We start from the raw sequence: 9,980 nt of genomic DNA, 5'->3' as shown, positions 1-9,980 counted from the left end.
TTAGGATACTTATATGCAGCCCTTCTTCTGTTGCTGGTATGGGGTGGGATCTAGCACTTGGTGAAAATGGGAGAGATGGACACCCTCATACATTCCTGATAGAAGTATGAACTACAACAACCCTTTGGATAAACAGTATGTAGTACATACTGAAATAGAAAATATCTTTGATCCAGTGGTCGCATCACTGGGTATCTCCCTGTGGAAATATTAATAAAAGCATTCTATAATAAGGAAATGTGTATAAGGATGTTTATTGCAGTGCTATTAGTTGTGATAAAAGCCTAGATCAATGTACACATTCATTGGTAGGGAACAAATGGTATCATTGATAGTTATTTTCTGGATTCAGAATCTATTCTATGGATTCAGCTGTTAAAAGACTGAGTTAGATGCCAATTGACCTTGTCAGATATCTAAAATATACTGTTAGGTGAATAAAGCAATTGCATACTAATATGATAGAATTCTTGTAAAAAACCCCAACAAAACTCCCAAGCCAAACTAGCTATGTTTTTATAAGTATGGATAAAGTTGGGGAGTGATACACAATCCAGGCAGTTAGCATTACCCTCAGTGGAGTGGAAATTGGAGGTGTAGGAGGAGACTTTTCATTTGCTTTTGGATTGTACCATTGTTACAATAAGTACATATTGCTTTTACAATATAAAAGATTAATTGAGAAAACATATATTATTCAAATTATTTTTCATATATAAAGATGAATAATCTTATCGTTTTAACTGTTTTAAGTAGTCATCCAAAGAAAAGTCCCCAGGATAAGTCTTTTTCTAATTCTTCTTTTTCCAGACTTGATTTGATCTGGTGAAGCTCCCATCGGCCTTCTCTTGAAATCTATATTTCTCACAGAAGTCTGACATATATGCTACAATAAGCACCACCAACATATCTACATTTATATAAGCATTGCATCCCTGTGATACTTGCTGACCTTGTGCATATTTCAGTTGGTTATCACTCTCAAGCATGTTTATCTGTTTTAGAAAGAGCTCTTTGTGTGCAGTGACTCTGTTTCATTCATATTTTACCTGCAGCATCCTGTTACTCAGTCAGGTGAAAGGTTTCTAGTCCTCACCTTATAGTAACAATTCAGCAGATTTTTACACCATTGACCTTCTTGATCCATTCTTGGCTTCCATGACACTCGACTCTCTGCAGCACTCTAAAATCAGAAGCAGGAAGCAACACAATAAAGGGAATTAAGTGCTTATAAAATTTTGGGGAAGGGTGGAGGAGCAGGCTCTAGATGAAGAATGACTCCCAGGGCAAGACTGAACTGCCCCACCAGGGCAGCTGTTGCCTCTGAGGCTGCCCCTCTTACCTCTGACCCAGGGATCAGGAAGCTGGACTCAAGAAGGAACACTGCTTCTGCTGACCCTGCAACAACTAACTGTGTCTTGACATCCAGGAAGCTAGTACATGGGCACTGGAATGCTGAGCAAAAAGCCTCAAGTCTCTGTGCTCTTGCTTCAGCAGAAAAATAGCCAGAAGGCTCAGAAAGCCGGCCTCCATTTCAGTTCTAACTTTCCGATATCACATGAGAGTACTTCACTGGTTGAACTTATTTCAAGAACAGAATTGTAGCTGCAAAGGGGCATCCATGTATGTCTCACCTGCCTGAATATAAGCTTGTAAGGGCAGAGACCATGTCTATTGGTTTATCACTATATAACCTACCACTGTGCCCAGCACACAGCAATAATTTAACAATTAACATTAGTAAGGTAACAGTCCTGGAAACAGGCACTATTTTAAGCTCTTCGTGTATTAACTCATTTAATTAAAATAACAAACCTCAGATATAGGTATTATCATTCTTCCCAATTTACCAATGTAGAACAGGTACAAAGAGTTGAAGTAAGGTGCTAAGACCACACAGCAAAGAACAGGACTTGAACCCACCAGTTCAGATCCAAAGTCTGTACTCTTATTCGATACACTTTATTGCTTTACTATTTATTGAAAACATGCCCATTGAAATATTTACTGAATTGAATTATGCAGAAAATTGACCATAAACATATTCATAATTATAGAACTCCTCTATAGTAAAGTTTTACATGTTTAAATATGGAGAAGATGGTATACATTGTTACCATTTGTACTGGAAACTGTTTATTTTTTTCATCCTTGCCAAACCCATAAGAGATAATCTGTCCAAAGGTGAATATTATTAGTGATTTCAAGTAGGTCGAAGTAATATCAAGGCCTTCACATCTCTTACACTCAGGAAAACTTGAGAGCTAAAGAAATATGTTTGGATATATTATTTTGCTAATACCTCAGGAGAGCTTTATGTGCTGCATTAATCAGTGTAAAAAGAGTAATGAATGTTAGGCCACATGTTTCGCCATTCCTAGCTTAAGTGTTAAACAATAGATAAGTCAATTACATTTTAAATGGTTGCTTTAATCACTCTTGGTTGTCATTTTATTGACTTTGGGAAGAGCAAAAATGCACTAAATGAAAAATTGGCTAACCTTTTCTCCATAGTTTAGCTCTATTACTGACATGAGATGCTCTCACCCATGTTTTCATTTCCATATTTAACAATAAACTAACACTTGCTAACTGTTATAGAGTTGTTCTGAGTAGCGTGTGATGGTGTTTGTAAAGTTCTTTGAACTGTTTAAGAAAGGTATTAATACCCAAGGACAAACCACTGAAATAGATTACCATACATTTAAATTCCTATAGATCTTAAGACTATATCTGTACGATTTTTGAAGCAATGTTGAGAAGAGAAAAACAGTAGATTCCAAAGGTGATGACTTAAATGGGCAGAGGTTTCTTAATGATACAGACTGGGAAGCTGGAATACATTCAACTCTGGCTTCCTATTGAACTCATGGTGAACGGCAGCCATTGTCCCATAGGGGAGTGAGTGGGAACTTCCTCAGCATGCTATACCTGCTAATTGGTTGTTTGCACACTCGAGGTTCCCATATGCTTTCAGGTAAGAGAAATGTCATTCTAGCTGTGGAGGAACCACTTCAGCCAAGGCTAATTTTCCCATGGATAAGACTTCTTAGGCAAGCAAAAACTTTGAGTTTGTGTCAGTTTTAGGGTTCAGTTCACAACGAAAATTATGTGGAACACCATCCTGTGGCGTGAATGTCAACCTCAACTTTTTTTTTTTTAACTATAAGCCCCTTTTGATAAACAGACAATTTTTGTATTCTCCTTTCATGATAATTGATATTTACAATACATTTTGTTAATAAAAAGAAATCAAAGGAAAGGTAAATTTAGAATATGCTTTTCAAACGACTTAAGCACTCCCATCCTCAGATTTTTCATGACTGAAGATACATTCCTCTTGTGTAGCATAATCTGTGAATGTTAGGCTATCTAGTCCGGAGAGCTATTCCCAGATGGGCTCTGATACACGGATTGCACGTGAAAACTTGGACTTTATGCCTACTCCTAGACTACTGTTCTAGTTGTCTCTCATTTATTTTCTAGACGACCTGGGCTGCTGCTCCTTCATGGTAGCAGCATCAATATGTCTTTTGTTTCGTGGTGCTTCCTAGGGATTTAAACTCAAGTAGTATTATAAAGGTTTATTTATAGCATATTTTTGTTTCATTTAACGTTCCTGTCCCCATTATCTTGGCAATCGGTTAAAGATTTGTCAGCAACTTTGCTGCTCAGATTTTTCTCATTTGGCTCAATTTGCTACATGCTACCGAAATGATGCAGATGGAATTCATTTCCTGTATGTGAACGTGATAATTGTTTTGGTTTGGGTCTATCACTAATCAAAACTGATGAATAGACTACAGCAACAGAACGCTGTAGATTTTTACTTTTATTTCTAGCTTTATACGTGTGCCTTGTCAGATTTCCCCAACGACGCGTTTTCTTTTTAAATGAGGTTTGTTTTCTCATCTGCTTTTGCATCACTGGAGAATTCAGGAAGCAGAAGAGATTAGATTGGAATACGACGCACAATTTACCTCTACTAATAGAGGGACGGGTAAGATTAGAGAGCAAACCGACAAATCCCGGCATGTTTTCCACAGAGCATATTTTTATTTTTTAACCAGGGGACCTCGGGTCAGTCTCCAAAAGTCTTGGTTTTTCTTTTTTAGCGCAGACGAGAGGCCATCGGAGAGCCAAAATGAGGGTCAGCGCCCCCCTAACCCCATTGGCCTCTAACAGACCTTCTACCTTCCCGTCCACGAACAGCCACTACTCCAATTCCCAGCAAGCATCGCGCAGTGCCGCAAAAACACCCTAGACAGCGGCTCCGCCCTCCGCACACAGAATTCTGCGAGTTGTGGTGAATGAGTCTACTTCTTCCTTCTAGTAGGTATTCCCGCTTGGGAGATGGTGATGCACTGCCACAGCGGGTTCTCCAGTTTCATAATAGCAGCTAAGCGTGACCGAGGATTGTGCCCTTCTCTGGCGATGCGAACGGCGTCCGTTCCACGGAACTTAGTTCTGCCCCCTCTTCATACCTGTTCCCTTGACAGCTGGGCTATCGGCCGAGCTGCGACGAGGCCGGAAGTGCGCAGGCGCACCAGCTCGCGCCGCGTAGGGCAGGACTCGAGGGCGGGACCAGCACTAGGAAGTCCCGGCTGCCGGGGCGCGCACGTAGGCACGCAGAAGCTGTCACGTGGGGCGCCGAGGATCGCAGTGCGCGTGGCCGCGACGGCTGGTGTGAGGTTGGAGTCAGTTGTGAGACCCGGAGTTGCCGACCCAGCGGGAGGCCTACCGACCCGGTGACAGAGCGGCAGGTGTCGGGGTGCGGGAGCCGTGCGCTGGCCCCATCATACAGCTCGGCTGAGCCGGCGTCGCCGTCGTCTCCCGCCCGCAGCCAGCAAACCACCGCCGCGGGCGCGCCCCCGCTCTGTGTTTTTTCTCCTATGGCGTCCGCCTCTGGGGCCATGGCGAAGCACGAGCAGATCCTGGTCCTGGACCCGCCCACAGACCTCAAATTCAAAGGTAGGAGAAAGGCAGCCCCTGACAGGAGGCGGGCGGTGGGTGTGGAGGGAAGGTCGGAGGCCGGGGCCCAAGTGAGCGTCCCCTCCCCCACGCCCCAACACTTTCATTCTCTGGCGGCGCCTCGCTCCAGCCCTCTGCTTGCCTGTCCCGCAGCCCGGCCCATTCCCTCCTTCGGCCGCTCGCGCCTCGGTGCGCGCGCCAGCCCGGGTGAGGCGGAGCTGCCCGGCCCTGGCGCCGACGCCGCCATCTTGCGGTTCCGCGGGGGCGCCTCTCGGTGCTGCCCGCGCCTGGCACTTGTCCTTGGCCCCCGAGGGCCGTCGCGCGTTGTCTGGGAGGGTGTGGGTGGGCGGTGACCTTAGAGCTTACACTCTGGTCTGCGGTGGAAAGGGGGGCTCTGGGGCTGGCGCGAGTGCCTCCATCTCCCGCGCGGGCTGTTAGAGGCTGTGGGAAGCGAAGCGAGGCGAGGCCAGGCCAGGCCAGGCCGTGGCGCGGCAGTCCCTGGACTCGGTTCCGAGAGAGAACCGCTCCTCGGCCTCCGTTGCCTCAGTCCGCCTCTGAGGAGGGGCTGGGTGGAGCCCGCCCTTGGCCCCTGCGGAGGGTTTCGCTCCCTACCTTTTTGCCCAGTTTATAAATCGGCTGTCAGGTACCTCAAGCGCTAGGGAGGCGGAGAAGCCCATGAAGTCTTCTGGTTATGACTTACCCGGTTGTATTGGCAGAGACCCAAGCGCGTGCGGGCAGGAAAGCTCTGCGTCAGCCCGAGAATTGATAGTAGGAGGTTAATAGTAGACGTCTTCCTGGTCCACTTGATATGACATTTCAGCTTACCTTCCGCATAGAGCAGACCTGGTGTTTGTCTGCTCTTGTTTAGCCCTTTAATTTAGCTCCTTTGCTGCGGAATCTTAAGTGTTTGTGACTTTTGTAAAGACATATGCGGTTTTTCAACAAACCCCTGATAAGGCTGATAAGGTGTCACTCAGCACAATTATATTGTTTTTCATAGGACAAGTTGTAAATAGTTTTAGGAATTTTAAAATATTGTATTCTGGTATTATGTTACAGTAATATTATATAATTCCTTTATTTTGCAAGCTTTTAGTGCACTTGCAGATATTTGAATGGAAATGTAAGTGAGCTACTTGTTAGGTAAGGATTTGATTTTGAGACAACTACGAGATACCTTGAGGGCCCTAAGTGCATTTTATCGTCTCAAGTTTGTTGTGTGTGGTATGGTTATTAAAAGTTTTAACTGAAAGAAAAAGAAAACCTGTGGGTAATCATGAAATTACCTAATTCAAATAGTCATTATCTTAGGTTGGAGGAATTTAATGTAAATCTTTATGGTGTGTATTCTTTCCAGAATTTAAGTATTTTGCTTTTACTTTTTGAAAGGCTGAGTTTACAGAGGAAATTTCCTTTATTGGATAACCATGTGTGTATCGCTATTAGGGACTTAGAAGCATTTAAAACTAGTTTTAGGCCAGGAAATACCCAGAGTTTGAAGCTTTTTCCCTAAGAGTTGTAATGTTGCCATAGTAAGAGACTAATAATAGCAGAGAAGCAAGTTAACCAAAAACATTACACAATGACTTATCCATATATTTCACTTAGATATTGAAGAATTATTAGCGCCTGATTATAGAACAGGCTGTTCTAGTGCTATGGATGAAAGTAATTCACAAGGCCAATTTTTAAAAGTTTGGCCATCAATGACTACCTTTTAAAATTGACTGAAAAAGTGTTTCATTGAAAAGTTTATAGGGACACATTCAAGTGGGTCATTTATTTAGTGAACACTTACTGAAAAGCTTTGTGCTATCCCTGTATTTATTAGGAGTATTCAGCAATGAGTAATTCATTCAGTAGGCATCAGCTTATATTTAGAGATTCAGTGCTAACTAAGCAAGGTGGAGAAAAGATTCAGTTTGTGGTTTAATGGGGAAAACATACAATTAAACAACAGTAAAAAGCAATAGGTTTTATCTTTGCCCTTGAAGAACTCCGACGCTAGTGAAGGAGACAGCAAAGGCATATATAGATGTTATACCAGAGGCAAAACAACTATGAGGAAAGAAGCTCCTTTCCTCCCTGCCCTCTCATTCCTTTAGGAAGCATTCTAGGAAGAATCTTGTTTTCGATTGGGGAAGGTGGAAAGGGTTGGGCAAGGGAGTTAGTGGTTTGCTCTACCACTGATGTGAGAGAATATATAGCTTACACTTAGGTACCCAAAGGTTTGCTGTGTGCTTCCGTTTACAGGTGGGGTAATGGGGAGGACTGGAAAGAGGAGGGATAGAATGAATTAGGAGGTGACATTTGGTGTTATTTGGTTCCTTCTTCCTTAATGTTATTCTTTTAGTCAAAAATAAGTACTTAGCTTTGATGGTATCCTCTCTGTATTGCAGTGCAGATTTTAACACTAAGTAAGGAGATTCTTTAGAATCAACAATCTCTTTATGCTTAGTTTGCTGATGATATAAAAAGTCATTTAACTGCCTTCCTTAAATCACCTATGATTTTTAATTTAAGTAAAAGTCTTGTTAAAGGGTAGTTTTGCAAAATATCACCGTTTAGTAGGTTTATTTGAATTATTTTGACTCTACATTTGATGATAGGCTTTTCCAAGAGTGACTCATTTAATGGATGAATTTTTCTGGTATATGCATAACATAATTATGGTGATATGAATTATCAGCACATAGCACAATTGTGGAGAAGCAGATATCAATTTAATTCATTTTCTGCATATGTCAATATTGTATTAAAAAGTTGTTGCTTTATTTGTTAATATGTGTAAGTGCTTTTATAATGATGTAATGGATTCTAAAGTAGCTCTTGTTACATTAGTAAAGAAAAAGAAATAGGTATTTTCAAATTCTGTTTAAATCGTTGCAGTAATTTGACCTAGAATTAAGATTTGAAATTTGTTATTACATGTAAGAGACTATTTTTGTCCTTAAAATTTTTACTGTTGTAAAATTTCTTATTTTTTATTATATTGCGTTTTATTTTTTCTACCTATCCTTAGTTTTGGAGGAAAGTTTGAAGAACAAAGTTAGAAAATACTAAAATAAATTGCAAATATATTCTTTCCCTTAACGATCAGAGAAAGAGGAAAATAGACCAAAACCATTGTTTCAAAGGTGGCCTATAAGAATAAGAAATCAATAAAGAAAATTAAGCTCTCTTAGGGACTAATGGACCTGTGATGTGTCCATCAGAGCATTTTTGAATAACAGCACATCACTAAGAAGAAGCACAAGTGAAGATATAGAATGTTTCTACTCTTGGATATCTGGCACATTTTTAGATGTTTGAGATGACCTTCTGTTTCACAGTGGCTTCATCAAACCCTTGGAGTAATTCTTCCCCCACCCTCCCCACCCCTAAGACATAGATGTCATCTATTATTTCATTCCTTAAAAGCTTTCAAATAACTAGATTGCCCAATGGATAAAAGTCTAATTTTTTTTTCTTTTACTGGGCCATACAAATCCTTCCATGATGTGCTATCTCCTCTTGTAACACCTGTTCATTTGCACATAATCCATACTTTATTCCCTGAGAAAGAAAAATCTTTCTTATATCTAAGCTTGTTTGTTATGCTATTTTTGCTGGTTAAGATAAAAGCCCTCATGATTCATACTTATACCATGTTCCATCAGATATTTCCCACTCATGTTTTCAACCACTGGCTTCCTTTATCCATATAAATATACCTAAGTCTTTCATTTCACAAGAAAACACAATATTTCCTTGTTTCACAAGCAAACAAAATATCTCTTTGACTCCCAACTCCTTCTGGTACATGTCCCTCCCCGACCTTCATTTTCTTTGCAGTCAGCTTGGAAAAATAGTCCATGTTCATTCCCTGGTTCTCCTGTTCCTTACCTCCTGTCCACTGTATTACTGTCTCTGTCCTCTCTACTTATTGAGTGCTAACTGCACTGATCATTTCCAATTTCTATCTCACTTGACCTTTCTTAGGTACTTGACGTTATTGACACTTCCTCTTCTTTAAAAACTAATTTTTGGGGGCCGGCCGAGTGGCTCAGTTGGTTAAGAGCGCAAGCTCTGAGCAACAGGGTCGCCAGTTCGATTCCCACATGGGCCAGTGAGCTGCCCCCGAGCTGAGCTGCCCTGAGCTGCCACAGAGAAGCTGGATGGCTCAGTGGTTAGAGGGTGTGCTCTTAGCAACAAGGTTTCCAGTTCGACTCCCTCATGGATTGGTGGGCTATGCCCACCTGCAACTAAGATTGAATAGGGCACCTTAAACTGAGCTGCCGTCGGGTGGCCGGATGGCGACTGGATTTGGAGCTGAGCTAGCTGCACCCTCCACAACTAAGATTGAAGGACAGCAGCTTGGCTGTTCCCCTTCCTCGATTCCCCAACACTGTTCCCCTTCCCCAATTCCCCAATAAAATCTTTAAAAAGAAAAAAAAACTAATTCTTTTGACTTCTATGATACAGTTGTCTTCTGATTTTCTTTTTTGCTCCCTTTATTGTCTAATTTGTGGTCTTCTTTTTCTTAAATGCTGATGTTTCTGAGATTCTGATGTGGTTTCAGTTTTATTTCTGTAAATTTTCCTTGTTCAGTCTCGTTTTGAGGGCTTCTCTTTCTCCTCCTGCCTCTCTTTGCACATGTTGTTATACACCCAAACCTGTATTTTAATTCAGTCTGTTTTGGAAAACTACTTACTGTCTGGGTTTGAATGTTATTCAGCATTTCAAACGTACCAACTGGTTTTTTAGCACCCACACCTACTCTTCTTTTCCTATTTTGAAAATTTTTGGTGGCATCATCATTACATCAGAAATACTTTGTACATCTAATAATTAAAATGTGTATTTTTGCATCTCAGAAATCCCTTGAACCTGTCCCCTTTAATGATCTGTATTTTTAAATTTATTTGTTTTAATTCATCCAATTATACAATAAAGATTTGCGTTTCTGCTATATGTAATGCGTGGTGAATAAATGTTGGAACTACGGTTTTGAATATTCTTGATCTTCA

General features: G+C 41.3%; 1 protein-coding gene across 3 annotated transcripts in view; it reads left to right on the top strand.

The window, feature by feature from the left end:
• The first annotated feature begins 4,646 nt into the window (after positions 1–4,646).
• Positions 4,647–9,980, top strand: part of VAPA (VAMP associated protein A) — a 40,506-nt gene continuing 35,172 nt past the window's right edge. The window contains exon 1 of one of the 3 annotated variants that reach the window (XM_019649965.1): positions 4,647–4,971. In XM_019649965.1, coding sequence (XP_019505510.1) covers positions 4,893–4,971 — 79 coding nt within the window. In that variant the 5' untranslated portion in view covers positions 4,647–4,892. The remainder of the gene's footprint in view (positions 4,972–9,980) is intronic. The other 2 variants (XM_019649963.1, XM_019649964.1) reach the window with 2 other exon arrangements.

This window comes from Hipposideros armiger, unplaced genomic scaffold (assembly GCF_001890085.2).
Source record: "Hipposideros armiger isolate ML-2016 unplaced genomic scaffold, ASM189008v1 scaffold_136, whole genome shotgun sequence".
In the NCBI taxonomy this organism is placed as follows: Eukaryota; Metazoa; Chordata; class Mammalia; order Chiroptera; family Hipposideridae; genus Hipposideros; species Hipposideros armiger.
The sequence above is the reverse complement of the archived record's forward strand: the minus strand, read 5'-3'. Positions and strand labels throughout refer to the sequence as shown.